This window comes from Fundulus heteroclitus, chromosome 24 (genome assembly GCF_011125445.2).
Source record: "Fundulus heteroclitus isolate FHET01 chromosome 24, MU-UCD_Fhet_4.1, whole genome shotgun sequence".
NCBI lineage: Eukaryota > Metazoa > Chordata > Actinopteri > Cyprinodontiformes > Fundulidae > Fundulus > Fundulus heteroclitus.
In genome coordinates this window covers 27,998,749-28,019,597 of record NC_046384.1, presented here as the reverse complement: position 1 = coordinate 28,019,597, position 20,849 = coordinate 27,998,749, and the positions used below count along the sequence as shown (strand labels likewise).

The 20,849-nt window shown below is 40.5% G+C and overlaps 1 protein-coding gene across 10 annotated transcripts in view; it reads left to right on the top strand.

The window, feature by feature from the left end:
• Nucleotides 1-20,849, top strand: part of spega (striated muscle enriched protein kinase a) — a 101,787-nt gene that overhangs the window by 23,117 nt on the left and 57,821 nt on the right. For 2 of the 10 annotated variants that reach the window (XM_036128201.1, XM_021314458.2), the window contains 2 exons: nt 18,960-19,002; nt 19,879-19,913. The exons of 2 other annotated variants lie outside the window; for them this stretch is intronic. In XM_036128201.1, coding sequence (XP_035984094.1) covers nt 18,960-19,002; nt 19,879-19,913 — 78 coding nt within the window. Of the gene's footprint in view, nt 1-5,059; nt 5,443-8,847; nt 8,937-18,959; nt 19,914-20,849 lie in introns of those variants that run through there. 6 more of the 10 variants (XM_021314462.2, XM_036128203.1, XM_036128202.1 and 3 more) reach the window with 6 other exon arrangements.

Genomic DNA, 20,849 nt, shown 5'->3' with positions numbered 1-20,849 from the left:
AAGGGTGCCAATACTTAATGTCACCAAAGCTCACCAAAGGCCATGTGTCAGATCGGCCTCCTTTAGCAACTAAGGCTCACCAAATCTGGGCCCAGAACTCAAAATTTGACAAAAATGGTGTGTAGTGCCATTTCCCACAGGTGAGTGGTGCTGTATTGGCCCGGGGGTAGTTCTGCACGTAACCGTCAAAGGCAAAGCTTCCGAGTTCCTTGGTCGTAGGCTTTTATCACTTGGGGATTTTAAATTAAATCTTCTGAGTGTGAAAAGGATTTGTCTTCGTCAAAACTAATTTTTAAGACTAATCTTAAAACTTTCCTTTTTGACAAAGCTTATAGTTAGAGTGGCTCATGTTACCCTGAGCTATCTCTATAGTTGTGCTGTGATAGGCCTAGGCTGCTGGAGGACATCAGGGTCTAATTTTCTCTACTGATTTCTACTGTTCTTCAGTCTACTGTTCTCCAGTTTTGCATTGTATTACATTGAAATGACTATCGTCATTTCAGCTTTTAACTTTTTGCTCTCTCTCTTTTTCTTCATAGTAGGTACACCTGGTCTGGCGTTCTGTTAACTGTGACATCATCCAGAGAAGATGGCTCACCCGCTACTACCATCTAATGTAGAACAGATTACTAGATCAACGTGTGCTTCTGTGCTTTTTTGTCTCTCTTGTTGTGTCTCTGCTCTGTCTTCTGTAACCCCAGTCGGTCGAGGCAGATGACCGTTCATACTGAGCCCGGTTCTGCCGGAGGTTTTTCCTTCCCGTTAATGGGGAGTTTTTCTTCCCACTGTCGCTTCATGCTTGCTCAGTATGAGGGATTGCAGCAAAGCCATGTACAATGCAGACAACTCTCCCTGTGGCTCTACGGTTCCCCAGGAGTGAATGCTGCTTGTCGTGACTTTGATGCAATCAACTGGTTCCCTTATATAGGACATTTTGACCAATCTGTATAATCTGACCCAATCTGTATAATATGATTGAACTTGATTTTGTAAAGTGCCTTGAGATGACATGTTTCATGATTTGGCGCTATATAAATAAAATTGAATTGAATTGAATTGAAAACCAGCCGACGGGAGGTCTGCATCCAAGCAGCATGGAAAATTGGTGTTATTAAAACATGATTAAATACTTCAATGTAGCATGAAAAAATGAAATATGTGAATAAAAATGTTAAAGGCATTACAAACTACTACAAACACTGTGAAGCAGAAGTTGGTGAGACCTTCCTAGAGCTACTTCCGGTTAGCAACATGCTAAGCGTTAGCCGCTAACATGGTTGTGTCCAGTATCACCGGGTAATTGTACTCTGTTAGTTTGGTCCAAAACCTGTACTGGGAAGTTCCTCAAAAAGGGGTGCCAATACTTAATGTCAACAAACGTGACCAAAGTTCATGGGTCAGATCCGCCTCCTTTAGCAACTCAGCCTCACCAAATCTGAGCCCAGAACTCAACATTTGACAAAAATGGTGTGTAGTGCCATTTCCCACAGGTGAGTGGTGCTGTATTGGCCAGGGGGTAGTTCTTGCTGTTGCAATTTTTTCATCATTCATTCATTTATACCAGTTGTTCAAATTATATAATTGTTACTTGTAAAAAAAAAAAAAAAATATTGGGTACCCCCGAGCGGGTTGCGAACCTGCGACCTTTGGTGTAGCAGCCCAACACCTAAACCATTGTACCAAAAAAAAGTGTCATGCTGAGCTCTGCATTTTTGAGAGGTCAACTGTGTCTAGGAAGTGGTTTTGAGAAGTGGTTTTTGGTTAATTTTGTCACCACGGAAATAGAAACACTTCGCACACTTTGCGGCGTCGAGACGCACGTTTTGATATATAGTTTGTGGGGGTACAGCCTACGGTTCAGGCTGTATTAACGGTGACGGAAGAATAAAAAGCAATAAAAATAAAGAAACCCTTATTAGGTGCATAACATAAGGCCTCCGCCATGCATTTTCAATGCATAGGCGGGCGCCTAATGAGGTAGTAGGGTGCTTATTGAACAGTGATGAACTGAGGCTTTGTCTACAGCAATGTGCATTTAGATATTCAGAGATGATAGTGTGTAGTAGGCAGTAACATTAAGGTGATAACGTATGGCGGGCTAGTAGGGGTGATTTAAAAGTGTTGGACTGCAGTCTCCCATCAGGGGGCGATTGCCCTCACAGCTCTTGGGAAGAAGCTGTTTCCAAGATTATTTGTTTTGGCTTTATGGGTTATGAAGCATTTACCTGATGGGAATGGGACATATCGGGTGGGTGGGATCAGTGGAGATGTGTCTGGCCCTTCTTTTGACTCGTTCTGCATAAATTGAGTCAAGATCCTGCAGACAGCATCCCACAATCGCTGCGCTGTTCTCACCACCCGTGCTAGGTCCTCCCTCTCCTGGACTGTACAGCTCCCATACCATACAGTTATGCTGATACATAAGCACCAGTGACGTGCGGTAGGGTTCATAGCTTGTGAGGCACTGACGTCATCAGAGTCAGATTTACAAATATATACACTCTTCTACAGAGTAGACTCATTGCAAAGTGCTGAAGGAGACTGATTGTGCCAAATAAATTCTCCAAGAGACATGAAAAAAATATTGATTCTTTGATGAAAAAAAATAAATAATAATTTGTCATTTGATTGGTAACAGTTTGTGAGTTATGATAGATTTCTACATTTGTAACACATTCAAAAACTATAACCCACATTATGCACATTTCATTACAAAAGCAAAACATGAATAACCTCTGCTTATAAATGGAGTGCTCTTTTTGCACAAAAAACATGGATTACTTTCCGGTAAAAGTCCTCATTATCTTTCTTCAGTTTTAAAACTCTTTCAGTCTCAATGGAGATCACTGCCAGGGAGGAAAGCCTTCCTTGACCAGTCCTGTTCCGGCTGTATGTTTTAAGTCTTTTTAGTGCTTTACTTGTTTGGCATAACTTGCTAAATCCATAACTTGCTGTCACTTTACTGTTTTGGGATCACGAGCGGTGCCCCTTGAGCGTCCCCTGCCTAGAGGCCAAGGAATTGCCGGCCTCACCTACAACCAGTCATTTCCCGTTTATGATCGCCCAGCAGCACATGAAAACATGTTACCTGCACACAGTTTGATGACTAAAACACAATTCATAATCCACATACATTAAATTATGGAAGAACAGCTCATAACTGTTTGAATGATTAAAATTAATGAGCTAAAGACAGGAAGATGCATTCACAGAATGGAAGCCAGCGCAGTTAACATGGGATTGCGCAATCCCAGGGGAGGCCACACTCGCTGCGGCCTCACCTGCTTCACTATCAAGCGCCCCCAAGAATTTACATGGAAAATAGCGAAACTTCCACCATTTTGAAGAAAATATGATGATCAGAATAGATAAAATTAGATAAAAAATTAACTCTTTATTACAAATGACTGAGTGAATCACAACTTATATTATGTTATCATCATTATATATTTTCTTTCTTTCCTTCATGACAAGTGAGGCCTGGCCTCTCTGTAAATGTATTTCTAGAGGCTACAATTATTGACAATTCTTCTTCTTTGCAAAATAGTTCAAGCTCGATTAGATTGGAGCGACTGTCTGTCAAACACTCTCAGTTGGATAGTTGGACTCAGTTGGAATCTGGTTCTCGTCACCCTCTACCCACTGTTGCAATGAACTCTCAAACCAGCTGTGTGTGTGTGCTGTGTCGGGGTTCATCTTAGACAAATCATGACAGTACGAGCCGGCCCCAAGATGAACCCGCTTCCCCAGTTCCATGCCTCCATTTGTTCCGCCGCCTCTGTTTCGTCTGCCGGGGTCGCCGTCTGTGATGCCCCCCTCTGGTTCGTCTGCCGGGGTCGTCTGCCGGGGTCGCCATCCGTGACGCCCCCCTCTGGTTCGTCTGCTGGGGTCGCCGTCCGCAACGCCCGCCTCTGGTTTGTCTGGATTCCAGCGCTCTCAAAGGTTCCGGCACTTTCTGAGGGTCCTGCGCTCAAAAGGTTCCGGCGCTCTCCCTGCGCTCACTGGGTTCCTGCACTCACAAGGTTCCTGCGCCTTAAAAGTTCCTGCCCTGTCTGCTCTGTTCCGTTCCCATCAGCCAGCTCCTGCACCCTAAGACTCTGTCTGGTAACTGACTCTGGTTCTCGTCACCCTCTACCCACTGTTGCAATAAACTCTCAAACCAGCTGTGTGTGTGTGCTGTGTCCGGGTTCATCTTAGACAAATCTTGACAGTACGAGCCGACCCCAAGATGAACCCGAGCACACACAGAGCTTGGTGCAGGAGCTGGCAGGATTTCTGCTCAGCTTCCCCAGTCCGGTGCCTCCATTTGTTCCGCCACCTCTGGTTCGTCTGCCGGGGTGGACGTCCACGACGCCTGCCTCTGGTTCGTCTGGATTCCGGTGCTGTCAAAGGTTCCGGCGCTCTCAAGGATTCCTGCTCTTTCAGAGGGTCCTGTGCTCATAAGGTTCCGCCGCTCTCCCTGCGCTCACTGGGTTCTTGCGCTCACAAGGTTCCTGCGCCCTAAAGGTTCCTCCCCTGTCTGCTCTTGAATTCCTGCTGTTTGTTGTGATTTTCCAAAATCCATCATGTGCCTGGCATTGTAATGCAGTTGGGATAACGGGCTTGCTCCACCAGTCCAAACAGCCTCCAGCCACCTGAGACCATGACCTTATCACTAATAGAGATGAAATATAGTGAATACATATTTAATGGTTTCCTCCTCAAGAGGTGAAAAGGATCATGGAGAGACAGTGAGTGGTATTTGGGATTGCTCATATTTTTTGGACATGTGTTTATTTTTCTTGCTTCTCGATTATCTGGTAATTCCCTCCTCCCACCTCTGCTCTTTATCTTCTTCTTTCCCTCTTTTTTATCTCTACCATTCGCTCCTGCCACCTGCAAAAAAAAAAATACAAGCCATCATGCTCTGGTGAAGCCAATCGTTTTGTATTTCAGTCAATCCTCCTCCTCACGCTCTCCCTTTTTCATCAATGCAATCAAGAGAAAACCCACGTACACACTAGGCTCTGATTTCCAGCCCCCTTCAACCCCCCCTCCCTTGTTTTAAGTGTGCTCTCAAATGAGGGAGAGCAGGCAGAAAGTGGTCGCAGAAGGAGAAAGCAGCCCCTACGTCACAGAGAGACGCTCCTCACATCCGCGGATAAACACTTGGACACAAAGACACCCAGCATCTCTTGTCTCGGTGTCTTTCTCCCTGCCTTGCCTCCATCCACATCGGAGCATAAACACACCCACGAACAAAGAAGGAGCCGCATTCCTGCCCCCCCACCCCATCTTGATTTCTATTCTTGCTGATCCCTATACCACACCCCAGGCTTCTTCTTTTTTCTAATTTCTGAGGGAAGGATGCTTTTGTGAACTCGAGCCACAGGTAATCTGATTTTGCTTGAAACAAGGCGTCACTTGAAGATGAAGAAGATCTGGTCCAAGAAAAGGTTTCAGGTGAGTTTTCTTCATTAACTGAAGGTAAAAAAAATATATATGTTTAATCGATATTGTTTTCCATAAATTTGTGTATTTCTTTAAAAAGAGAATCCACACCCTTTTTGTGTGCTTTAATTAAATACTGATACAAACAAATGTGAATTAAAATATAGAATTTAGGAAATGTACTGGGAGTAAATCAAGACTGACACGCAAACAAAAACTCACAATCAATGAAACAATGGATATATAGCTGATTTATTAAGGACATTATGTTAAAGAATTCAGTTTAGGAACTCTATCCAGTCCAGGTGTTGGTAGCTATCTAAAGATTTTTCAGAAATTCTACACTGAAACCCCCCAAAAATCTGTATCCATATCCTTAATTCTAACGGTTCTGGACACATTTCCATCATGAAAAAGGATTTTTGTTTTGGTAGTCCTCAGTGTTTTGTTAATAACAAGTAATTCACTTGCACAGGTTTCACAAATTTGGGGCAAATGAAAAAGTGTGTCAGTAGGCTACACTCTGTGGAGACATGGGAACCAGGCCAGCCATGCAGAAGGACAGAGAAGTGAGCAAGAGCATTGGATCAGAATGCCTTCTGATGCTTGTTTTGCTTATCAGTACTAAACCCTAGACATGTGCCTTCTTACTCTTAGCAGCAGATTTACTAAAAAAAAAAAAAAGCACCAAATCTGGACTATTCCCCTAGAAGTGTTTTCCAAATCCATATATTGCCATTTCAGAGGCTGGGTTTTGGCGATACGATTGCCTCAAGGACCTAACAAAAGGAACCATGACAAAGACAGCTGCTCATGGGAGGATGTGTCAAACTGCAGTTAATCAAATTACTTGAAATGACTCAGAAAGCACCAACCATTGGGAATGTGTGTGTGTGTGTGTGTGTGTGTGTGTGTGGGGGGGGGGGGGGGGGGGGTAAGTGTGAAGTGAGTCACTTCTGCTACTTTTGCTTTCTGTCCACTAAAAAGCAGTGAGTCATTCTGAGGAGCTCTCTGTGAAGCTGATTGACAGCCTGACCAGAAAGGAATCTTTTCAGCTGCTTTATCAGCATGGCTGCTCTTAAAAAAGATACAGCCTGGAGGATTGGGCACAGATCTGCTTTATAGGCAACCTGTTTCTTTTTACAGCTTTTGAAAGGCAGTCACATATCAAATACTGCCATTGCAAATTTACGGTTAAGCTTGATAAGATATTGAAGCTTTAAATACAAATACAAAATGTACATAAATACACAAAAATTCTACTAAAACGGCAAAGAATACATAAATAAAATTCTGATGTATCTTTTTTCTGACGTTGTTGTAGGCCCTAGAGATTTAGTTTTAAAAATTAAGTGTTTTGGGACAAGGATAAAGTTAATAAAGTATCCTAATGGTTAATGTAGAGTTATACAATTTGGAACAAAAGATTATCAAACGCAGTCCAAACAAATGTAAAAAAAACAGTTAAGTTCCCTTTAAATTAGTGCTGATAAAAAGCTACTAAGCTGATGTCAACTTTAGTATCATTTGATGCTCACAGCTAGCAACAGTATTCACAGAACTTTATAATTTGTAGTTTGTCACTATTTGATTTTTCTGACAAATGTAAAAAATTTGCTGCTAACATTAAGTAATTTAAAATGGGTGGATCCTTCAAAAATTATTTTTTTGTAGAGTCTATAACAGGGCAACTCGAGAACTACTTCCTGTTTACTAAGGCTGGGGTTCCATCCAAAAACATCTAATTATAGCTCCTGGCTCCTGTTCCTTTACCTTTCATGGGGTCAACAGTAAGAACACTAGCTACCCACGCTAGTAAAGGAGCTTTTGACTGCTGGGCCAATTTTGGACATCCTTTGAAATGCACATGGATGATGTGAGACAAACCCAGGCCTACAGCCTTCCGAAAATGAATTATAAAGTGTGTGCACTCTTCTCTCCGGACATGTTCATTTCTGTGATGTTGGCGGTGCTTATACGTCATGTCACGCAAAGGATTGTGGGATTACTTGTAGCTCCTTAGCAGCAGTAAGGGACATTGCCGCAGACATATATACGTAGACGCGTCATAGGGCGCAGGTTCGCACGTCAACGTCACCGCCATATTGTATGTGGCAGAAAAAAGTTGAGTTCTGTTATTGTGAACGTGAATCAGAGAAGATGCCTCATTCCTGTGCTGCAATAAATACACACACACACACACACACACACACACACACACACACACACACACACACACACATATATATATATATACATACACAATATATATATATATATATATATATATTGTGTGTGTATGTGTTATGAATATAAGGATCAATTTGTTAAATCTAAACATTGTGGTCTTCATTATTTCATAAAACCGTGTCACATGTGAACCTTTAGGAACAGACTTTTTGGGTGAGTATTAAAGAGGCAAAATTAATAATATGAGGAAAAAAAGTCCTAGGTCAATTAAGTAAAAATAAACAAACAAACACAAAAGTCATAATGTTATGATAAAAACATCATATTATGAGAATTAAGGGGGAACATTTCCAGAATAATCACAGTTTGCAGAATTATTTCACTCCTGGAGTAATAGGGCCAGGTTAGATTATTTTAAATATTTTTATTCTTTAGGAGGTTAAATGCAGGAGAATGAAGCTAAAGGGATACGAAAATAAACTTGTAATATTACAAAAAAATACTACAAATACAAAGTATATTCAGAGATTAAAGTCCTTCTGATACTGTTTAAGTGACTGAGTAACTGCAGATTTGCCACATTTAAGATGGCGGACGCTCTGACGCATCGCAGCATAGGCAGAACCCGCCCAATGACGCGTCTACTCTTATATTATGTCTATGGACATTGCAAGGTTCCTATGCTAAATTAGCTGTGAGAGGAAGCATACAGGCTCTTTTTACTACACCCTTCCTTATTAACTATTCAAACAGCACTTATCATGGCAACCAGTGACGCATTCCGCTGTGGCTAAAGAGTCCTTACCCAAAAGACATTTTCAGATGCAGCCAAAGTTTCAAACAAAGGCAGAACGGTGTCCCGCTTAAATTACCCAACTTCATGTCCAAAGCCTATATTAGCTTAGCCTATTCTTATTTCACAAGACAGTCACACGTTGATAGCAACAAGAAACCTTTTTCTATTGAGAATTTGTTAATCATCTGAAGTGTGAAGTGTCCACAGACTTCAAGGCTAAAATAGGGCTAAATTATTTCTTCATATAGATGACAGTAGAAAGAAATTAGGGGCTGTGGAATATAAGATTTAAAATGCAAGAATTATAGACTTTTTGGTAAATATTGTAATTCCAATATTAATTATGATAAACACATTTTTCTTCCTTCTTTCACCTGCTGAGTCTATCGCATTAAGGCTGAGTTATACTCACGCGTTGGGTTTTCACGCAGGTCCGTGCGGATGGCGTGCAAGCCTATTGAGGCGCTGGAGAAGTTTATACTTGACAAGGGCATAGGTGCAGAATTCTCTAAAAACACAGGTGGGCAGTACTCAACATAACCAGCGGAAATGCAGAAAACAAGAGTAGAAACAGTTAACGTCACACATCCAAAATGCTGCACGCAGTATTTTTAACAATCATGAAGATTAATTGGTGTGTTTATGGCAGCTAAACAGAAAGATTGATTGATTGATTGATTGATTGATTGATTGATTGATTGATTGATTAACACTCGCTGTCTTCTATCCCAAGCGTTACAAATAAATGTGGCAAGTGCAAAAATATACCTGTCAAACATTCAACTAAGAAATGTATCCTCAGCCAAAATACATCCACATTACCTCTATTTATACAGGGATTGTACTTTTAGGAAAATGTACTTTTAGTATGCCAATAATATTTGTGTTGTTTGCAGTGACAGAATAAACAACAACAACATAGCATTCAACAAAGCTGTGCCACTTGGAACTTCTGGATCATTTGATGTCAGTACAAGCAAACTTACTTGGCGAGGGCTCCTTTGAATTCCTTATTTTGAATGACACATGCACGCAAGGTGACCATTTCCATAACACCAAAAAGGAGGACATGTGGCATACCAATAAATTACTACGGTGTACAAAGGGCTCTAGTATACTCTAACTTATAGTATAATTTTGAGTGGTTTACTTTTTCTTTTTAAGTGCAGAGTGCTACAAAGCATATTCAATTCAATTCAATTTTATTTATATAGGGCCAATTCATGAAACATGTCATCCCAAGGCACTTTACAAAGTCAAAATCAATCAGATTATACAGATTGGTCAAAATAAAATGTCCTATATAAGGGAACCAGTTGATTGCATCAAAGTTCTGACATGCAGCATTCCCTCCTGGAGAAGCATAGAGCTAAAGGGAGAGTCGTCTAGATTGTCCATGGCTTTGCAGCAATTCCTCATACTGAGCAAGCAGGAAGCGAGAGTGGAAAGAAAAACTCCCCATTAACGGGAAGGAAAACCTCCAGCAGAACCGGGCTCAGTATGAACGGTCTCATCTGCCTCGACCGACTGGGGTTACAGAAGACAGAACAGAGACACAACAAGAGAGACAAAAAAGCACAGAAGCACACATTGATCCAGTAATCTGTTCTACATTAAAAGGTAATAGCGGGTGATCAGTCTTCCTTGGATGATGCCAGAGCTAACAGAACGCCAGACCAGGTGTACCTACTATGGAGAAAAAAGAGAGAGAACAGAAAGTTAAAAGCTGAAATGACAACAGTCATGCAAAACTGGAGAACAGTAGAACTCAGAAGAGTGAGAAATATAGGTCCTGATGTCCTCCAGCAGCCTAAGGCTATAGCAGCATAACTATAGAGATAGCTCAGGGTAACATGAGCCACTCTAACTATAAGCTTTGTCAAAAAGGAACGTTTTAAGCTTAGTCTTAAAAGTAGACAGGGTGTCTGCCTCTCGGACCAAAACTAAGAGTTGGTTCCTCAGGAGACGAGCCTGATAGCTAAAGGATCTGCCTCCCATTCTGGTTTTAGAGACTTTATGAACAACCAGCAGACCTGCAGTCTGAGAGCGAAGTGCTCTGTTAGGAACATACAGGGTAATCAGAGCTCTGATATATGATGGAGCTTGATTATTAAGGGCTTTATACGTTAGAAGAAGAATTTTAAATTCTATTCTTGATTTAACAGGAAGCCAATGAAGGTAAGCTAAAATTGGAGAAATATGATCCCTCTTGTTGATTTTTATCAGAACTCTTGCTGCAGCATTTTGGATCAGCTGAAGGCTTTGAACTGCATTTTGTGGACTTCCTGATAGTAAAGAATTACAATAGTCCAGCCTTGAAGTAACAAATGCATGGACTAGTTTTTCAGCATCACCCCTGGACAGAATGTTTCTAATTTTGGCAATATTCCGGAGGTGAAAAAATGAAACTCTGGAAAACTGTTTAATATGGGATTTAAATGACATGTCTTGGTCAAAAATAACACCAAGACTTTTTACTTTATCATCAGAGGCCAAGTTAATGCCATCCAGATTAAGTGATTGGTTAAGAAGTTTATTTTTTGAGGACTCTGGTCCAAAGATTACAACTTCTGTCTTGTCAGAATTTAAATGCTGAAAATTTAAAGTCATCCAGCTTTTGATGTCATCAAGACATGCCTATAGTTAAAGTAATTGATTGGATTCATCAGTATTTATGGATAAATATAGCTGAGTGTCATCAGCATAACAGTGGAAATTAATCCCATGCTGTCGGATAATTTTGCCAATCGGAAGCATATATGTATTAAAGAGAATTGGTCCAAGGACTGAACCTTGTGGTACTCCACAGGTAACTATAGAGTTTGAAGAAGATTTATCATTAACATGAATAAACTGGAATCTGTCCAATAGATAAAATTTAAACCAGCCCAACGCTTTCCCCTTAATCCCTACAGTATGCTCAAGTCTTTGTAGGAGAATATTGTGATCAACTGTATCAAACGCAGCACTGAGATCTAACAGGACAAGTATAGACACAAGTCCATTATCTGAGGCCATGAGAATATCATTAGTGACCTTCACCAGAGCTGTTTCAGTGCTATGATGAGCTCTGAAGCCTGACTGAAACTCCTCAAGTAGGTCATTACTTTGTAAATGTTCACAAAGTTGATTAGCAACTACTTTCTCAAGAATTTTAGATAAGAAAGGAAGATTAGATATAGGTCTGTAATTTGCTAGCTCATCTTGATCAAGAGAAGGTTTCTTAAGTAAAGGTTTAATAACAGCTACTTTAATAGCCTGTGATACACATCCATTTACTAAGGATAGATTAATCATGTCTAAAATAGTGCCACTGATCAAAGGGAATAGCTCTTTAAACAACGTGGTTGGGATTGGGTCTAACATACAGGTAGAAGGTTTAGATGAAGCTAAAATTTTAGATAGCTCAGAAAGCTCTACTGCTTCTAAACAGTTCAAACACTGTGCAGGTTCTAAAGATTCCTCCAGCACTGCTTCACTTACTGAGGATGAGGTTTCCTTTCCTCCCAAACAGGATGAGGATCATGTTTGGGAGGATGCCAATTATTTTATTTTTAATGGAATCAATTTTATTTATGAAGAATCACATAAAATCATTACTGCTAAGACCTAAGGAAATGGATGGATCGACAGAACTGTGACTCTGAGTAAATTTGGCAACTGTACTGAAGAGAAATCTAGGATTATTTTTATTCTCCTCAATTAATGATGAAAAATATGCTGCTCTAACTCTGCCAAGGGTCTTTTTATACAACAATAGACTATCTTTTCAGATTAGATAGGATTCCTTTTGGTGTGTAGAGTACCATTTTCTCTCCAATTTCCTAACATTGTGCTTCAAGGAATGCAGCTCTGAATTAAACCAGGGAGCCAGCTTCCTGTGAATAATCACCTTCTTTTTCAAAGGAGATACATTGTCTAATGCAGAATGCAATGAGGAAGTCACACCGTTAACAAAGACATCTATTTGTGAATGAGAAAAAACAACCTTGCTGCTATCTCCAGGGCATTTCTGCAATACTGAGGATAATAAAAGGGGGACAGACTCTTTAAAGTATGTGTGAACTTAAAGTGGAAAAACAATAAACAGGTAACATACATAATAAACATGTTTTTTTAAAATATCCTGTTTTGTAAACAACAAGAGATTGTAAAAAGAAATACATTCAGCTGCTCAAAAAGTATAGTATTTCTAAAGTGCTTCAGTCTTTTGGGGACTTGTCTGCAGTGTCTGTGTGTGCGTGTGCAGCAGACCTGTCTTTAAGGAAACTCCACCTGCAACACGTTTATTACTTTTTTGTTTATCTGTACCCGCATGCCATTCAATTGCAGCTTTACACTGACTGCTTACATCAACATTTCATCGACAGAGTGCAGAAGCCATGCAATGAGTCTTGACTACTTTTCATTATAAATTCATGCTCTTTCATCCATTCAGAAGTAAACAAAGTTTAACGTTTTTTGGAATGATGCTAACTTTCTGTCAATGTCGTATGACATAGCAGCATCTGACTTAAAACTGCACAAGAATCCCAGTAGAAGCATTAGACACCTTTTGATTTAGACACAATCCCAAGATTCAAATCGAGTCTGAATCTAGTCAATAATACCCAGCGCAAATGTACAGACTTTAGACAAGCTTTTTTTTTAGATTTATAAAGGAATTAAGAGTATTAAACTACTTGATCTAAATGCCATCCAACATTAGACAAAAATATTTAGAGCTGGGTACAGAATCAGTGTTGTTTGACCTCTAAAAAGGTCTACATGTATGTATACCTTTGACTTGGAAAAAAATAGATGTTGCTCAGATAATAAATGGAAACTGTGAGGAGTTTAAGACAATGTTAAGAGAGGAATGTTCTTGTGGTTTCATTTCAATTTTACCATTATTCGAATTCAATGTCAGACACTGAGGAAAATAAAAGAGAAAGAAAGAAACACAATTTAAATGTGTTTATACTTTAAAACCTAATTTTTAAAGTATAAGTGTGCAATAATTCAGTCAGACACAAACAGATTTTACAAATTTATCAAAGGAATGCATAATTGGGCAGGCAACAAACTGGAGTACACACTGGACCCACTGAGGGAGCGAGGTTAGTGGCTGATCTGCACAAAATGGAGAACAGTGAATATTGCAGAAAAGCCACTAACCTTCTCGGGATCTGGGAAGTTGAGACTGATCGGACAGAGGGATTCCTTAGGCTCACAGAGAAACAGAAAACTTGGCTGAGGTTTCCAATGGGGCAGAGACAAGGGACGAATCCGGAATCCAGGCGAGAGAATCTGTAACGGACAGCACGCTCCAGGCAGCGTTTTCCAGACGGGTCAGAGACAGGAGGCAAATCAGAGGTCCACGCTTAGAGTTGTTAACAGGGGCATAATAATCCTGACTAGGGCAGAGGCAGGCATGCTTGGTCGAGAAACTGTTCAGGAAGTCACACTCCAGATACAGAAGCCAACTGGAGAGTCCAACAGGGACAAAGCAACAGGTGAAAATCCACATGACAAATTGGTCAGAACTGGAATTGGACAAAGGGTTTGATCCAGGACGCATGGAATGTGGTGTGGATCTTCATGGATCGGGGTAGACTCAAACGGACTTCTACCGGGTTCACTACTTTCAAAATAGGGAATGGACCCACATAGCGAGGAGCGAGCTTATGACTTTCTATTCGCAGCTGCAGATCCTTAGTTGACAGCCAAACCTTCTGTGCCACTTGGTACTTGGGAGCCGAACAATGTCGATGGTTGACAGACCTAGCCTACTTCTGGTTCATCTCCAATAGCATCTTCCTGGCTCTTCTCCAGGCATGCTGGCATCTCAAGGCCGCTTAGAGGACCAAAGGAACTTTAGCTGACCTCTCCTGGATGGCAAACACCAGTGGCTGGTCACTGTAGATGACATAAAATGGAGAGAGTCCAATGGTGTTGGAAGGGACCAAGTGAATAGCCTGCTCCACTCAAAAAAGGTTATGTGACTACTTAGATGGATCTTGGTTACATAGAATGCGAAGCTTGGTCTCGACCTCCTGGTTAACCATCTCAGTTTATCCATCAGTTTGAGGATGGAATCCGGTCAACAGACTGACAGATACGCTGAAGCAGAACCAGAACCAGAACCCTTTCCAGAAACGAGAGACAAATTGGGGATCTCTGTCTGACACGATGTCTGTGACAACTTGTGACAGAAAGTCAGAGCCTTAGGAACCAACTGGTCAGGTACAAATTGGCAATTCTCAGGAACATGATCCTTCTGCTGGCTTTCTCTGATCTCTTTGTCCAACTCTATCATAGTAACCCGAAAGAAGGGTCTTTTCCAGGAGCACATACTCTTCAGCACCATTGGATTGAGAATGTAATGCAGACTCCTCAGTCCGTGAAAGTGCATCTGGCTTAATGTTCTTGGTCCTGGGTCTGAAAGATAGTAAAAAATTTAATCTACTAAAGAACAGAGCCCACCTGGGTTGTTGTTTATTCCAAACCACTCCAGTATTAGAGGCACCCACTTCCACAATTGATTGCCTGGTAGGGTCAGGGAACCAGAGGACTGCTGCAGAAGTGAATAAAACGTTTAGTTTATTAAATGCTCTCTCTGCTCGTTTGGACCAAGATAATCTGGTTTTAGTGGAGATCAGTGTATGAGGGGGGGCTGCGACCTGACTGAAGTTTCTGATGAAACGGTGGTAAAATTTGGCAAATCCTAGAAACCTCTGTAACTGTTTACAGAAGGAGTCGGCCAATCACGTACAGTGGAAACTTTATCAGGATCCATGGTGATCTGATTAGGAGAAATTAAGAAACTGAGGAAAGAGCTGGAGATTGCATGGAATTCGCACTTCTCTTCGTTGACAAATAAATTATTTTACAGAAGGCAGAGAAGTACAGACCTGACGTGATTTTTGTGGGACTGCAAATCTTAGACTAGATTAAAATGTCATCCAAGAAGACAAATATATAATGTCCCACCATGTCTCTATGAACATCATTCACTAACGCAGACAGGGAGTGTCCACACTGTCACTGCAGAGACACTAACCGCACAGAAGCTGAATATTACAGAAGTGGGTATTTAATATCCATTTTAACAGTGTAGAAAAACCCAGGTAATATAAAATAAACAAAGAAAACTGAAGATAATGATAATAAATAAAAATATTCATTATAATGAAGAAAATGGCATTTATGGCTAGTAATACATCAGGACACCCCCAAATGTATTAATTAATGTTGAAACAGCTAAAATTACACACAGAGGTATCACATCAGGCAAATATGCACTCGGGGTTTTCCCAATTTAAACCTCAAACAATTAGTTTGGTGCTTCTGACAGTTGAAATAAGTGTGAACACAATGGTGATAGCCAAAGAGCTATTGCAGTTAATGGTGATGGTAAGGGGTCTCTATGTACATAACTTAAAATAACCAATTCCCATGTGAAGTCTGCAACTGGAGGACATTTAAAACAATCGCCAAAGTGTACAGGGCTGGAAGTCCAAGCCATATCACCCGTGTGCAAGAAGGAAACTTTGGTCTTGAAGAAAAACACTAAGGATGGGAAGAGAGGAAGTACACAATGGCCAGGAATTCTGAAATATTGTTTCTTGGATGAGTGCATCCACAACTCAATTATTTGGCCTCCAGAACAGAGATGTTTGGCATAAACTAAATACAGTATCCCTGGGACACAAAACGTACCATCGCTGTGGAACAATATAGCTGGAAGTGTCAAGGTTTGGGATGCTTTGCTGCAGGAAGATCTGGCCCTCTTCTCATCTTAGATTCCACCATGAATTCTACCATGTATGGGGGTGATTGAGGAAAATGTGACAATGTCTTTCTAAAACAAAAGCTGAAGCAGTACTGGATCCCTCAGTGTGACAAAACATACTGGTAAATCCACAAAGGAATGCCTGCGAATGAAGGACTAGTCAAAGCCCAGATCTTGATCTTATTGAAAAGCTATGGGGTGACCTGCTGTAAAATCAAGAAACCCCTAAAACATCTTCCCAGCAGTCCTAGCTTCAGAGCGATTCAGATAGCAGCTGAGAGCATCTCTGAGGAAGGAAATGACAGAATTTTTTATCTTAATGAGGAGGTGTGGTTAACCCCATTGCTAGGTGTGACACTGTCTTTTAAGAGCTGTAATAATATACTACAGTAGGTCCACGAAGACTGAACATGCTCCTCTCTGCATACATGGGGAGGCGGTGAAACGTGTGGACAGAATAAAGGACGTGGACTGTGAACACTTACCACCTGGTGAAGAAGGCCCAACAATGGCTCTTCTTCCTTAGGAAACTGAAAAGGACTGGACTTTCCACTAAACTGCTAAAAAAAACTTCTACAGAGCTTCCATGGGAAAAGTGATATGTCTCAGCATAACTGTGGTATAGGAGATGCACAATACAGGAAAGGAAAGATTTAGTATGGATGGTGAGGACAGCGCAGGGGATTGTGGTATGTCGTCTGCAGGGTTTGGACTCAATCTATAATGAACAAATCCAAAGAAAGGCCAGACACATCTACATTGATCCTACCCACCCAGTCAATGCGCTGTTTGCCCCTCTCCCATCAGGTAAACGCTTCAGAAGCATTAAATCCAAAACGAATAAACTTAGGAACAGCTTCTTTCCAAGAGCTGTGAGGGCTATCACCCCTGATGGGAGATTGCAGTCCAACATATATATATATATATATATATATATATATATATATATATATATATATATATATATATATATATATATATATATATATTAGAGCTGGGCAACGATTAAAATATTTAATCGCGATTAATCGCATAATTTGCCTGATTAATCGCGATTAATCGCATTGTATTTACAAACTCCAAGAATGAATTCAAAAGTAGTGTAAAGAGCACTTTTATTTTAATGTTCTGCTGCCATATGAACAAAAGGGTTGTAACATTTGTAGCACTTATCAGTAACACATATTTAGTGTAAAGCTCAACTTAAACATGTAAAACAAAAAATAGCAATAATAATAAATTAAAGCTTATTGCCACTGACAGGGAATTCTCTTTATGAGGAAAAAATCTACCAAAAACAGGCAATTTCTGAGGTAACAGCAGGGAGCAGCATTACCATTTTATGTTCAATACCAAAGTTTAACTTGGCAGTGGTTACAACTAGCTTCTTTCTGTCATATTCGTTGCTGGAAGAACTTTAAACTGAAATGCTTGCTAACTCGATATGCTTGCGTTGCTTGCGTTTATTTGACGTTAACTCGCGGTTTTTTGTTGTTGCTTTCTCGCGTGCATATAGTGAATGGCAGGGAAAAACAGGCAAAAACACATGGATACTTTGAAACGAGAAGCGACTTCACCGACGGCGTCGATGCAGACCTCGCTCCGCTCCGTACAAAACTTGTTCCGTTCGCCAACTCACCGCCTCGCCTAAGCAAATTCCTGCGGGAAACACCGCCTTCCGCATGTCGGCTTTGTTTTTTTCCAGCCAGCACCTTTGTTCCTCTGAATCCGAGGTTTGGCTGACAGCGAGGTTATTGCCGCATTATCGCCACCTACTGTTCTGATTCAAACCCCTACACCGCAGCAACAGACCTTCACAAAATAAAAGCATGTGAGCAACATGCGTTAATGCGCGTTAAAGAAAATATCGCCGTTAATAGTCTAATGAGTTAACGCGAAATTAACGCGTTAACTTGCCCAGCCCTAATATATATATATATATATATATATATATATATATATATATATATATATATGTTAAAATTACTCCACTGCTATTGCCGCAGTTCCTCAGCAGAGGGGGATACACCCCTGGTGAGAGGTTGTCCATGAAATATTCATCATATGTTACAACCATAAGTTATAATCAATCTAACATTAAATATGTTAAAGTCCATCATACGTTACAATCACTGTACTGTTATTGCCTATTTGCACACTCTTGTCTCAGGTAAATAAATTGTACATTTCTGTAAATGTAGCCTCAAAATCATTGCACAAAAGCATGTTATTACCTCACCACTTGTGATTCATGAAGGGTGGAATAAACTAATCTATGTAACACGGCTTATATTACTTACGAAGGGACTGATATCAAAGCCCTCAGACTCTGACACAAACTTTTTTTTATCTTTTATCTTTATTGCTCTAATGTGAAAAAAAAAGCTGTACGAGTATGTCCTGAAAGGAATTTTACCAGAGTAACACGCAGTTTACAGGTTACAGTAAGCAATCTTGAATCTAAGAGCTACTTTCAGTCTTAGGAATCTTTGTGACAACGGCCAAGGGTGTCCTAACTTTTTTTTTTATCAAGAAACTAAATTTTTTTTATATATTTTGTTCAGCTAAACTAGGAAAAGGTGTGTTGTGTACGTGCAACTAAATAATTTCCCTTCCAGACAGCTAAACAGTGAGATTGGACATGATTATGTGAATTTACTTTATGGAATTGTCCTAATTTGGGGACATATAATTTAGTTCTACATAAATTTTAGTCCTTTGCTGCAATTGCTGATGAATAATGAATTGTGCTTGTGTATCTTGTTGCAGAGAACTGGGCATTCCACACGGACATTTGGCAGATTCACCCATGGTGTGTTGTCAGTATGAGCTTATCCTGCTGTACAATGTAGAGTTTCCTGTTTTTTTTTTTGTGGTTTGTTTTGTTTTTTGGGGGGTTCTGTTGGAAAATTGCTGTAGTCTTTTGTTCTCCCGCTCGGTTTAGCTTTCATCAGCATGTTTTTTCCACTGATATTTACTGCAGCACGTTTTATTTGGCACACAGAATTTGTTATTGCCTGAGTATATTTGTATGTTTTGCTGTTCGACTGCACACAAGTGGGTTTTGTTATTGTACATCCACCCCCACAAAGTGGTATTTTTGTACTGTACTGCACTGCTGCCTCTTAGCAAAAAAAGACTATCCACAAGTGGACAACATCTATCTCTTCTGATATTTGGCAATATTTGTGAAACTTATGATCAAACCTGAAGCAGAAAGTTAATGTGAAAAAACAAAACAAAAAAAACTCCACGTCCCATTGTGATACAATTCAAACTTCCTGGTCTCCTCGTATTTACATCGCTGGGGTAGTTTCCCACTGCTTAAGTTCATTATATACAGACGGGTGGATCTACATACCCAGAGGTACCGAAAAGACACTCTCTCTAATTGTGATTGCTTATATCACACTGGCTTGTTCTTATCTTTACTTCGTAAAATGATCTAACCAGGGTCTTGGCTTGATGTAAGGCGCAATGAGGTGCAACCTATTTTGTGGTTGTCGTCCTCCTCCTCTCTCACAGGCTCTCTAACCAGTAAACATATCTGTCAGCCACCAAGCAGTGTGGCTGGTGATTTTTAGACTCTAATGGGTACGAAGAGGATTGGTCGTGTGGGTGAGAGAGATGCTGGTTTCCATAGTAACGGTGCTCTCCCGTCTGCCCTCTCTTGCTGCCACTATGGAAGCGAAGTTTTCCGCTCCTGCCGAAAGCAAAGCTATGGTAAACCTTCCTGTCTTGATTTGTCTGCTGCCACCTTCCCTTACTCTGCTCCTCCACATCCATCCGTCCATCCATCCATCCATCCATCCATCCATCCATCCATCCATCCATCCATCCATCCATCCATCCATCCATCCATCCATCCATCCATCTGCTGTCTCCTGACTCTTCTTCCACTTTTGATGAATTGTCATCTGAGCCACAGGCTTGTGGTTTTCACCCTGTCTGTGGTGTCTGTTATCCTAGGACCTGTTTTTATTACTTTAATTCAGCAATGGGCCGGTTGGAGCAAAAACAATATAGTTTTACAATTTTATGGCACTTAAAATTCCTAAAGTCTCTCCATAACCTCGTTTCATTTTTGGAAAACAAAGAGACTGCTGTAGCTAAAGTAATAGTTGTTTCTCTGTAACCACTCTGGAATGGAGCCTGAAGTCAGCTGTTTATTACACTCAGTGGCATTCTATCTCCCATAACTTGTAGTTAACCTTTGGTTTACCAGTTTCCTAGTATTATAGTATCTAACGTTTACGTCATGAAACTGGACAGCTGTGTTATCACTGCTACATTTCTTAAAGGTTATAGGATCACTGCTTTTGTTTGCAGGTGACTTTCTTCATGATTTTTCATACTACAAACAGTTCCCCAAAATTGTGACTCTTTCTGACGAGTGTTAAAGTTTAGGAAAAATGTTAGTACACAGCTGACTGACAACTGGCAGTAACAGATGGGGGAGGTGTAGAGCCACTCTAGGCCATATCTGTTGCAGAACATCCAAATATATATCTGATATGTCATTAAAAGGAGCAAGAGTAATTTTAGGGAAAATCACAGTGGTTGACAGAAATAACTTGGTTTACCATACAAATATAAACCGGCCCATGAACCGCCAAATCTACACTGCCATCATGTTTGCAGGGGCGGTTCTAGACAGGG